A 13,304-nucleotide genomic window follows, 5' to 3' on the forward strand; every position below is an offset into this window, starting at 1 on the left:
CCTTTGAATATTAATCCGGACGGCGACTGCTGCGTGTGCTCCTCGCGAAAATATCGCAGCGGATAAAGTTCTTCGACGGCGGCCGAGGTGAAAAGGTTAAATGTCAAAGAGTGTCAAAGTTAACGATAAGTCTCAGATAAATCTGTCTTTAGATTTATTTCTAAAGAGTAATGTAGACAATAATTAATAATTTATAAAAAATAAAAAAAATGTTGTCGAATTAATTTTTTTAATCAATTCTGCTCATAAGAATAAAATAAATTAAGGCCTGCTTATTGACATCTTCAACTCCTGTTTGCGGCAAATCGGCCCGAAATTTTTGGACCCAGATTTTTTTATAGATTCCTACCTATCAGTAGAGTTGATTGCACAAAGAAAAATGGGGGGTAGCGCCGATTATTCTTGAAATATGATTTTTTGAATTTTTACATTGCGTCTTATGGGAATTTTTGTTTTTGGTGATTAAAAAAAAACTGCCCGAAATTTTTCGCTCAAAATTTCACAAAATGATAAGCGAATGACCCTAAACAGATTAGCAGAAAAAAATTTGAGGGTTCATGGGGCAAAAAATTAACATTGGGCATATGCGCGATCAAAAAAACCTCTTTGGTACTCTTAGCATTGCAATAAGGAGTCCTTAAGACATACACTTATAGAAAATAAACTTGAAAATAAATTCAAAATTTATTAATTACAAATAAACAAATTTCATTAATCAAATCTCCTTCTTTTATTATTTTTAATAGAAATTTAATGTGGATTCAGACCGAGCAAGAAAACCAACGCTCAGAAAAACAAATTCAAATAATTATCCATATAAGAAATTTCAATTAAAAAATTAAAAATTTTCTCAAGGGTTTCGGTTCCCGGTGAAAGGGATTTGGTTCCATAAGAAACCGAAAAAAAATATCTTTTCTGGCAATATCTGATCATTTTGTAAATTAATTATTTCCTTAGCATATAAAATGAGATATTCTTGAATAATTTTGTGTTAATTGTCACATTTTTTTTTCAGATTGAAAAGTGTACTTTTCACAAGAAATGATGATTAGCGTATCAATTTATTCTACAATTTTAAATTGTGCATCAAATTCTGCATAAAAATTCCGATCATGCCCTAATAGAATTGGCGGACAGGGCCGGCGTGGTCGTCAGTTTCACTTTCACTTCGCAACTCGCCCTTCGCTTAAGCCCTCCCGGGGCAGGAACTGGGCCAGAAGGGGTGTGTGATGCGCGTGCTAACAAGCTTGCTCTTGAGAGTCCCCAGAAGAGATTACGATATTGGCCCGCGCGCGCCGTTCTAATCTCGCCAAAGTTGGCCGTCGCAAGTTGGCCCTTCGACGAGAGCAAGTTGTTTTCATTATCATCACGTTAGACTGTGCGGCGAGGAGGGGCCTAATAATTTTTAATTGCGTTTTCGCCCCACTTACCAAATTGTGCTCCTCTATGGGATGATTGATGACAGCTAAATGGCGTTCTTATGCGCAATTAAGTCCGCGGCCGGGCATCATCATTAACACACAACAAAACTCGCTAGACTTGGAGTGCTTTTTGGCACATAAGTCGCTGTGGGTGGATAAAAAACTAATGTGACCCGCAAGCATTGTAAATAATTTCACATGTGTATGAGCTCAAATCTCGGTTATTTGAAAAACGCAGCTGTTTTGTTTGCTTATGCGGGTGGAAAGTAATAACATTCCTAGTTGGAATTAATTAGTAAAGATGAGATGAATAAGAAATTTAAAAAAAAAAATAATAAGGTGTAGTGAAATCTAGGTACTTCTCACTTTCAGAAGCAGTTAAACAGTTTTTTGAATTATGTAATTAGAAAGAAAACATATACATACAAAATAAGATATTTAGTTGCAAATTTAATTGGAAAATTTTATTATTCACCAATTCTAATCACACTTCACAGTAAGTAATTTTGATAAATAAATTGATGATCTAATTTTGAATATTTGGGAAGAAAAATTGATTTCAAATTCATTAACCTGCCAAGAAAGCATTGCATTTTTAATTCCTGAAGCTTTGATTTTTTTTGTTCCTGTTTCTTGTCCTTTTCCATTTTAATTGAATAAAAAAAAAATAGTTAAAAAGTTTACGTTTTATAGTATATTTGTGAAAATTGAACACTGCTCAGAAAATTAAAAAGTCTTCTAGTTTAAAAGTTTATAAAGCTTCTTTTTTTACTACTTGTTATCCCAAACCACAATTTTTATGTCTTTTTTTAGACAAAGATTATTTCCTTCTCTTCAAATCATGGCGTCAGGTCTAGTTTTGCCGTTGTTGGTTTGGTGATCAGATAATTATTTTAATTACTTTGAAGAAAAAATTAATCTCAACCTGATCTCAACTTATACTTTTTTTCTTTCTCATCATTCAATGGTAAATTTATAATTTATGCAAGCTTATTTTTTGGCTAGAAATTAATATTAATAGGTTAACTCTCCAGTTTCATCCCGAAATTTCAAATTCAGTCCGCGGCGTGGAAGCAGTAGTTGGGCGTGCATGTTTTAATAAATTAGCGCCAAAGCCTGTAAAATTTATGGCCGGCAAGTTTTTTGATGGTTTTCCGTCTGTCTTTCTCGTTCTCTCGCCATAAAGAAACGCTCCTTCTTCTTTTTCCGCGTGTTTTTGCGGTTGTTTCGAGAAGTGCTTTAAAGTGACACACTAGCTGCACTGCATCGCATATTTATACGTGTGTATAAGAAAGTAGTAGTTTGGCGTGTCGCGCGCGCGCCTCGCCTCAAATGGTTTTTCGGGAAGCCGCCGCCGCCGCCGCTTTACATTCCGCAAAAGTTGGCCTTTTTGTTTGGATGTGCGGCAGAAAACGACTGCGCCTCTTAAAATTTTATTTGCGCCTTAAAATGTTAGTCTCCAGAAAGAGCGGAACGAGCGCTTAAATCCAGCCATTTGTATGACAATAATAATGCGCCCCGGGGCAGGAGAAATCCTTAAGGAGGACACGCACCGCGCCTCGTTGCTTTTTATAATTGCACGGCTCTGCATTTTATTTTGCATTTTCTTCCACGGACTGATTCCCTCTTGACTGTACGCGTTTGGATTTCAAGGAAAATTGCGAAATGTGTTTTTCTTGTGGATGAAAAGAAAGAACGAGGGCGTCTCGGTCAACGTAGTCAACTATCAACTATTTTTTTTACCTTTTTTCGCTTTTTTTAATTAAAGATTGAGTTTGGCAGATTAATATTTCCCTTCGGCATATTTCATTAATAAATAGCTTAATTTTAATAGCTTTTTTACAATTATTTTCATAAAAACTGACATATTTTTCCACATTTTTGAGAAAAAAAAGCCGCTTAAAAATTGAATGGGTCAATCAGATTTTTTATTTTAATTTTAATTACAAATTTTTCCTCGGCTGATTTTCTACAAAAATATTTTTCAGATTCGATTTAAAGACTCCTTATTGATATAGTCAAATCAAGTCTTTACAACAATAGAAGCAATTTTTGGCAATTATTGTAAATTTAACAAACCATTGTTGTAAAGACTTGATTTGACTATATCAATAAGAAGTCCTTAATCAATTTATTCAAAATTCCTACTCTTATGTAGTTAAAGTTATGTTGATATCAATATAATATTTTTTAAGGACTCCTTATTGACATAGTCAAATCAAGTCTTTACAACAATAGAAGTTATTTTGGGCAATTATTGGAAATTTAGCAAACCATTGTTGTAAAGACTTGATTTGACTATGTCAATAAGGAGTCCTTAATACGTTACAAAATGTAAATCAATTTTTTCTTCTTTGGAAAATAAACATTAGCCTCTGAGGATGCAAAACACGCACTTTCCCACGCTATTCTACGAAGGTTCGGTTTTCGCAAAATTGGCCGAAACACAAGTAAAAATCAATCAATCTCCTCGAGCGAACATAAACAAAAAATACATCCAATCAATCCAATCAAAACAAGAGCAAAAATAAAGAACTTTTTTTTATCGGGCAGAGAAAAACAAATCCGGCAGATGACCTTCGGCACGCACGCCAAATTTGTTGTTTTGTGTCACACAGATGGATCTGCTCTCTATAAATGGGCGCAGCGAGCATAAACGTCATGATTTACTGCTTTCTGACACAGCCGAATATAAAAGAGCCGAGGGAGAAAAAACAGTAGTTTGTATGACAATTGAAGCAAAACTTCCTGAGGAAATAAAAAAAGGGCCGTAAAAAAAGCAGCAGGACCTTGCCAGTTTATTCGCCACTTTCCTTCTCTCCGCCAGAGAGGCCGGAATCGGCAGCTGTAAATAAGTGAAAAGCGACGGCGGCGGCGGCGCACATACATATATGCGAGTTTGATGCTCGCGACGGACACTTGAAAAGTACGTCTTTTTAAATGATGCACGAAGAAGATTGCCTGGCAGAAAGAAAGAGAGAGAGAGAGAGAGCGAATTGCGCCGTAAAAATTACATCACGTCTCTCTTTTTGTAATTGTTTTCGCTCTCCCGGAAAATAAAACAGGAAGCATTTCTCTTTCCGCGGACAATTAATTCGACTCTCTCAGCCTCCACGCTGCGGGGGAAATAAAAGAAGACATTTAAAAGAGCGATCAAAATAACAAGTGTTTTAATGGAAAACGGACGACGTGTAGCTAAAATTGAGTCATTATTTTGCTAAATATTGGTGTGATTGTTATTCTTTTTAAATTTACCAGCCTGTCATCGAGTAGAAACAATTTTACATTGGAACTATATAAAAATCCTAATGAATTATCTACGGAGAACCTCACCAGTGCGAGGGATACACGTCGTTTATACACACATTAATGTGACATAATTACAAGAGCTGTTCTACAGCTCAATAAATAAATTCAATTTTAATATTAACAAAAATAAATAATAGTATTAAAATTAAATTGTTATTATTAATTATATTGTACAATAGAAATCAAATATTAAAATTAATTTTATCATATTTTATTACCAACTTTTTTTTTATTTAAAATAAAAAGTAAAACTAAAAAATTAAACAAATTTATTTAGTTTTAAAACAATAATATCTTGTTAATTCTAACTAACAAGCAAGAATTTTTTTTTTATATATTGCTGTGCAAAAGAAAATAATTAACTTGATTTCCACTTCTACAATGGCAAATATTAAAGGTTTCAATATCTACATTTTAACTTGGTGATAATTTGCACTGTTTAACAATAATTTAAATATGAACCATGGTATTTAAACAAAAAATTGTTCCAATTCAACGTTCATTTCACATTTTTCGGAGCATTTACTTATGTGAACTTAATCGCCAAATTGAATCGGAAAAGTAACGAACGTTTGTCGACATTTTGGGAATTGAGTGCAAAAGCTTTGATGCCGTCATATTGCGTTTATTTCGATTTGTATTGCCATATTTCGTGTGTTAAAAAAAAAGAAGCGGTTTGCGCTAAAAAAAGCACACACGAGAAAAATTGATTCTGCTGAAATCGAAGTTTCAGATTCTCATTTGCAATCAGCGCCGGGATAGCGAGTTGGAAACGATTTCCCCGGCAGCGAGCAGGAAAAAACACACACGTTCGCTGCAAAATAGCCAGATTTCATTTCATCGAAAGCTCCGCGCTCGGCGAAATAAAGGAAATTGATGTGGATAAAAGTATCCATTATTGAACTGCCTGCAGCGATGCTGCGCCAATATCTCTTCTCAATGGAGGCAATAATTGGATTTTCACATTATTCACAGCAAAAAGGCGACACACGTGCAGCGGGTCGAGATGCTTAGTCACTCCATGCACCGTTCGATTGCATTACACCAGCTTTAATCATCATTAATGGACGCACGTGTGTGCCTTTTATTACATTCCGGACTTTGCAGATGAGACTCGAAAGATTCAACCCCCATGGTACATTTGCCTTGGCAAGACTTTTATTTTAATTAAGCAGATTTTTCTCGTAGAAACTTCGCAACGTGTGTGCGGGAGATACACGCGTACTTTTTCTTTGAAGTGCGCGCTGCAAAAACGGGGTCACTGCAGCGACGAGACCAGCATTTGCGATCGCGCACAAAAGGTTTTTTACAGCGATGATGAAGGGAAGCGCAAATACGGAATGAAAAGAGAGACGAAAATAGCTTCTGTCTCTGGAGACAAAGATGAGACGGCTGGGATGAATGAAACACACGTCACCTTGCGTGACGCAGAAAGATAAAAAAATAAATGTGAATACCACTTTTACTTTGACCTTGTTTGGTTTTTCTTTGAAAATTAACAGTGAAAGGTAAATAAATGTAAAATCATCGTTTCCAGGTTTTTGATCACAGTTATCCCCGCCAAGAGGAAAAAAGGAAAGAAATATACAGAAATGTAAATTAATTTCATTGATAATAAAAAAATAATGTCTCACTTATTAAATATAAATAAAAAACGCTAACAAATTTAAAAAATTTTAAGGAAAAAATGGATAGTTTTGCCAATTTAAAATTTTTTTAATCAATGTCTTATTCTTGATTTTTTTATTGTAATATTTTAATAATTAATAATTCTTTTTTATAATTGATTTATTTCTTATTTTATTTTATTATTTAATATTTTTTTTTTTACTTATTTGATATTTTTTTGATTATTCCATATTTTTTTTTAATATTTGATAAGTATAATTATATTTTAAATTATTGTGATTTTTTTTATATAATTTTTGCTGCGAGTTTTTCAGAATAATTGTTTTCAGCGTGTTAGTTTGGTGGACAGAGGCAATTACTTTGAAATTTGTAAAAAGGTATTACGTATTACGTAATCACGGTCCTTGGATTTCACCTAAATTTCGGCTCGTGTTGATGACATATTATCCGAATGTAGAGTGTTCACAGAGAAGAGTTATTTCAATTTAGCTCTCCACATTTCAGGTGTATCAGTTTTGCGCTATCAAATAACAAAGTCACTATCAAAAGCCGCCACACGCCGCAAAAGTTAGGCCACCCTGCCATCAATTTTAAGCTTTGACCTTTGAAAGCGGCAATTCGAAATAATATTACCACTGACTATTATTAATAAACTGAGATATTTAATCGCCTGGCATTAGAAGCGGCCCTGCCGGCAAAATGGAACTAATTAACGCAGGATTCGGGAATCAATAAACCTTCGAACGAATTCGTGGTGTTTCTATCTTGCAAGCAGAGAATTATATTTGCGGCCTTTCTATATTATCTGAGAATCGAAATTAAATTTCATCCCTTGAGCAGAATTTTCGCCCGGAAAGCGTAAGTAGCGTTTTCGCCCATTGTGCATAGGGTGCGCAATTTGCCGCAGCACCCACGCCAATTAAACCGGTGCCGCCGCTTCGGCGATAAGTAATTCTGCGAGCGAACGAACGAACGAACGAGCCTTGCTTATGAATGGGCTGCGCTGCTGGGTAAACAAGCTTTTGTGCACTTCGCAAACACCGCCGGCTTCTCTCCGAAACCCACTCACTTTGAAATTAAAGTGAAAATGCTTTCAACCTGCCTGGTGGGCGCTTACTTAAAACATAACACTGGTGCCAAAAATAGGACAAAAAAGTCGCCGCTCTTGTTGTAATTTTTATGAAATCCAATGTTCCTTCTCGAAACTTCGAGTGGCCGCTGCTGGTTCATTTTACGCAATTTTTTCACTCGCATCCTATTTGGTCATTCAAATGAATCTTGAAATGAAAATAGTATTTAAATATCAATTTATTAGAATGGCGAAATTAAGTATATTGGTAAGAAAGTCTCAGGTATTGTCATATTTAAGCAAATCATTGCATTATCTTTGTAATTTTTGTCCAAATTTTTATAAATAGAGTAAATGAAGGCAGAGGATAATCCATTTCTTCAATTTTTTTTAATAAGATTTTATTAAAAAAGTAGATAAGTTAATTTTGGATATTTTGAATGCCTTTTGAGTTGAGAGTTTTAATTTAAAAATTTAAGTTGTTGAAAAAAATCGTTTTATAAAAGGAATTGGTGGATAAAACGGCACCACCGCTATAGCAAGAATTTTTCTAAAACTTCCGAGATCAAAAATACCCCATCCGCCGTTTTGAGCCTCGGTTGACAAAGTTTTTTTTTCTCATCACGTATCACAAATTTTTTATTAAGTATTAAAACTGTTCACTTGCCTAGAGCTTATAATATGAATTCATTTTACATTCTTACATCCTTTTTTTCATTAATCAAATCATTTTTTATTCCATCACTTTCCAAAGAGAAGAAAAAAATGCATTTTTTTGTGTGATTAAAATTTTTTGAGCCTAAAATCTAAATCGCAAATCACCTCTGGGAATAATTTGGAATTTATCTGTATTTAAATCACCAAATACGGCAAATTGCAAAAACACACTTCGGTTTGCAGGATCAATTTTCACCTACGTGGAATGAATTTGGCATAAAAGCACTGCCGGCCAAAATGTCAAAAGCACTTCAAACACACACACTGTGTGCATTTCAAAAGCAGCGCTTCATTATAATCAAAGTGGGAGAGAGAGCGAGGTGGAAATTAGTATCGCACAGCCCGAAAGCACAAAATAATCCTGTGACAAATTGTCCGATCTAGTATTCGGTCCGTATGCAGTCCAAAAGGTCACCCAAGTTTGCATAACAAACGGCTGCGCAAAATTACGGTGACGAGAGCAGAGGTGCACATGGAGTCCAATTGCATGCAGCCCTCGGGCTGAATTATTTAGCTTGTTTTCTCTCTCGTTGCTGACAGTGCACTTAATTTATGGCGCTTTTTCCATTATTCAGGGCACATAATTTTTCGCCAGTGCGGTATAGCGTGTGCCGCGCGGAATTTTAATATGCAAAAGGTGGTGCTTGTTGCAGATTCGGACAAGTTTTGCCCAATGGGAATAAAAACTGGTGGGTGGAAAACAGCCCAAGTTAAATTGCATTGGAAAATGTTCCTCTTTAAAATAATATCCATGAACAAATTAATTTTTTTACCTTTTTTGTGTTTTTAAATTGGTTGAAACACGATCCGAATCATATTTTTATAAGTAAAAAGCTTAAATTTCTAAATAGGAAATAAAGTTGATATGAACCATCGAATAATTTAATTTGCAAACGCGTTTAAATGGACTTTGGACCTATCCCTGAATATAGAATTAAGATTTCTTATTGTTATTTAAAATCAATGCAGATTTATACAAATTTTTAAATTGGTAATTCAAGTTCTGCTTGCATAATTTTTTAATTGCAGGATTTTGTTGCTGTAAAATTTAGTAGGTTTTTGTCCTACCTTCAGAGACGAAAACGTAGATTGATGCTGGCTCCGTGTTGGAAGCGCTGCAGGTGTAGTTTCCAGAGTCGGTGTCGTGGGCGTCACGTATTATGAGTCGGCTGTGCGTTTTCGGTCCGGGCTCCGTCTCGACAGAAATGCCGCCCCTGGCCGTGTCGTAGTTGATCATCCGTTCGTTGTGATACCAAAACACGTACTGCGGCGGCGACGGACTCTGCAACAAATGGAAATAATGCTCCTTTTACCAAAAAATATGCGCCAAATTAATTGTGAAATAAATAGTAACGAAGAAGTTTACACACAAAATTATATATATTTAATTTAAATCTTTAAAATCAGTTGCAATGGTTTTATTTTTCATTATGTTCATAATTTTTGGAACTTTATTTAACAATAATTGAAAAATTTCTATTTTAAGAATTTAATTTTTAACTAAATTTATATCTTGTTAGATTTTGTCCATAGAGAGAATAATTGCTCCACGTCAGATTTTTGGAATAAATCCTGGCTTGAACAAGCAGTTTTACACAGGTGGTCATGCATGCAAGCAATCAGTCACGCCCCACATCTTGCTGGACGCGACAACGGACAGCAAAGTGAGTCCGCTCGACAGGGCCCTGCTGCGATGAACGTCCGCATACACGGAGGGGTCAAAGGCACTCTAATAATAATGCACCTCATATGTACGTAACGTCCGCATATGTATAAATTCCCCAGCAAATACATCAACGCCGACGAGGGACGAGACCGTCAGCAACAAAAACACGGCTTTGATGAACGAGCCGGCGCCCTGGCAGACTAACACGTCATACAACGACGGACGGGGAGAGAAAGAGTCGCCTGCGGATGTCGCTCTCGCTGAATAAATTCGTGCATGCATGCACAACACGTCGCTCTATGAATTTTAATTTTATTCCACATTGTGGTTCCCCACAAATGGGTGAATGCGAAAATGAATAATCAATTAGTAATAGCGACATAATCGTGATTGGTACATTCAAGTAAAATTATTTTTCATCTATAAAATTACATAAAATTAATGCTTTGCCTTTCTATCCCTTCACGAGATCAAGTGTTCCAAAACTTACAAACCCCCTTAATAAAAAAATTCCCCTTCTTAATATTATCGTGGTCCTGAGAATACACAAAGTATTTTATTAAAGGTAATTTCCTCCAAATCCAAATCAAGTTGTAAATCATTTCATTATTTTCAACCAATTAAAACTAAAATAATGTTAAAATAATAGGCACTAGGTTTTTTTTATGAGGTAACAAGATTTATAAAAATAGAGATGTTAATTATTAAAGTGAGCGCTAATTCTTAGTGGTAGGGCGCTAATATTTAGATCCAGGGCGCTAATTTTTAGTTCCAGGCCGCTACTTTATAGTTCTAGGGCACAATATAAGCATTAATATCTGGGCACTAATTTTAGTTCTAGGGCGCTATTAAATAGTTTCAGGGCGCTAATTCTTAGTTGAAGGCCGCTAAATTTTAGCGCCCTGGAACTAAAAATAGGCGCCCTTGAACTAAAAATTAGCGCCCTGCGACTAAGAATTAGCGCCCTGACACTATAAATTAGCGCCCTGCAACTTTAGTAATATTAGCGCCCTAGATAAAAAATTAAGGCCCTGGAATTAACATTAGCGCCCTGCCTCTAAGAATTAGCGCCCTGACACTATAAATTAGCGCCCTGACACTATAAATTAGCGCCCTAGAACTAAAAATTAGCGCCCTGACACTATAAATTAGCGCCCTGCAACTTAAGTAATATTAGCGCCGTAGAACTAAAAATTAGCGCCCTGACATTATAAATTAGCGCCCTGACACTATAAATTAGCGCCCTGCAACTAAAGTCATATAAGCGCCCTAGAACAAAAAATTAGCGCCCTGGAATTAAACATTAGCGCCCTGACACTATAAATTAGCGCCCTGCAACCAAAGTCATATTAGTGCACTAGAACTAAAAATTAGCGCCCTAGAACTAAAAATTAGCGCCCTGCCACTAAGAATTAGCGCCCTGACACTATAAATTAGCGCCCTGCAACTTAAGTAATATTAGAGCCCTAGAACTAAAAATTAGCGCCCTGGAACTAAACATTAGCGCCCTGACACTATAAATTAGCGCCCTGCAACTTAAGTCATATTAGAGCCCTAGAACTAAAAATTAGCGTCCTAGAACAAAAAATTAGCGCCCTGCCACTAAGAATTAGCGCCCTGACACTATAAATTAGCGCCCTGACACTATAAATTAGCGCCCTGCAACTTAAGTAATATTAGCGCCCTAGAACTAAAAATTAGCGCCCTGGAACTAAACATTAGCGCCCTGCCTCTAAGAATTAGCGCCCTGACACTATAAATTAGCGCCCTGCAACTTAAGTAATATTAGCGCCCTAGAACTAAAAATTAGCGCCCTGGAACTAAACATTAGCGCCCTGACACTATAAATTAGCGCCCTGCAACTTAAGTAATATTAGCGCCCTAGAACTAAAAATTAGCGCCCTGGAACTAAACATTAGCGCCCTGCCTCTAAGAATTAGCGCCCTGACATTATAAATTAGCGCCCTGCAACTTAAGTAATATTAGCGCCCTAGAACTAAAAATTAGCGCCCTGACACCATAAATTAGCGCCCTAGAACTAAAAATTAGCGCCCTGGAACTAAACATTAGCGCCCTGACACTATAAATTAGCGCCCTGACACTATAAATTAGCGCCCTGCAACTAAAGTAATATTAGCGCCCTAGAACTAAAAATTAGCGCCCTGACACTATAAATTAGCGCCCTAGAACTAAAAATTAGCGCCCTGATATTATAAATTAGCGCCCTGACACTATAAATTAGCGCCCTGACATTATAAATTAGCGCCCTGACACTATAAATTAGCGCCCTGCAACTAAAGTCATATTAGCGCCCTAGAACAAAAAATTAGCGCCCTGACACTATAAATTAGCGCCCTGACATTATAAATTAGCGCCCTGACACTATAAATTAGCACCCTGACACTATAAATTAGCGTCCTGCAACTAAAGTCATATTAGCGCCCTGACATTATAAATTAGCGCCCTGACACTATAAATTAGCGCCCTGATATTATAAATTAGCGCCCTGACACTATAAATTAGCGCCCTGACACTATAAATTAGCGCCCTGACACTATAAATTAGCGCCCTGCAACTAAAGTCATATTAGCGCCCTAGAACTAAAAATTAGCGCCCTGACATTATAAATTAGCGCCCTGACATTATAAATTAGCGCCCTGACACTATAAATTAGCGCCCTGACACTATAAATTAGCGTCCTGCAACTAAAGTCATATTAGCGCCCTGACATTATAAATTAGCGCCCTGACACTATAAATTAGCGCCCTGACATTATAAATTAGCGCCCTGACACTATAAATTAGCGCCCTGACATTATAAATTAGCGCCCTGACACTATAAATTAGCGCCCTGACATTATAAATTAGCGCCCTGACACTATAAATTAGCGCCCTGACACTATAAATTAGCGCCCTGACACTATAAATTAGCGCCCTGCAACTAAAGTCATATTAGCGCCCTAGAACTAAAAATTAGCGCCCTGACATTATAAATTAGCGCCCTGACACTATAAATTAGCACCCTGACATTATAAATTAGCGCCCTGACACTATAAATTAGCGCCCTGCAACTTAAGTAATATTAGCGCCCTAGAACTAAAAATTAGCGCCCTGGAACAAAAAAAAAAATAGCGCCCCGCCACTAAGAATTCGGCCCTGAATATATAAATTAGCGTCCTGCAACTACATACATATTAGCGCCCTAGAACTAAAAATTAGCGCCCTGGAACTAAATATTACCACCAATAATAAATGGAGTTTCATCCATATAAATACACATAAACAGAGCATTTCAATATATAAGTACAACTTATCTAATGAAAAGAAAAAAAATTTAAATCTTATTTTTATACTGAATAATAAACATAAAAATTTAATGTTTATATTTTAATAACCAAGATTTAATTAAAATATATAGCGAGAAACAAATATTTTAAACTACGTAACTTCTAAATGATCACAAATGCTACTCGCGGCCACATGTGCGTTATTTG

At 36.1% G+C, this 13,304-nt stretch overlaps 1 protein-coding gene across 1 annotated transcript in view; it reads right to left on the bottom strand.

Annotated features, from left to right (window-relative positions):
* LOC132201159 (uncharacterized) overlaps window positions 1–13,304 on the bottom strand; it is a 111,842-nt gene that overhangs the window by 7,962 nt on the left and 90,576 nt on the right. Inside the window, exon 7 of the mRNA XM_059627102.1 lies at window positions 9,214–9,427. Within this exon, the coding sequence (XP_059483085.1) occupies window positions 9,214–9,427 (214 nt within the window). The remainder of the gene's footprint in view (window positions 1–9,213; window positions 9,428–13,304) is intronic.

Source organism: Neocloeon triangulifer, unplaced genomic scaffold (genome assembly GCF_031216515.1).
Source record: "Neocloeon triangulifer isolate White Clay Creek 2 clone unplaced genomic scaffold, ASM3121651v1 ptg000014l, whole genome shotgun sequence".
In the NCBI taxonomy this organism is placed as follows: Eukaryota; Metazoa; Arthropoda; class Insecta; order Ephemeroptera; family Baetidae; genus Neocloeon; species Neocloeon triangulifer.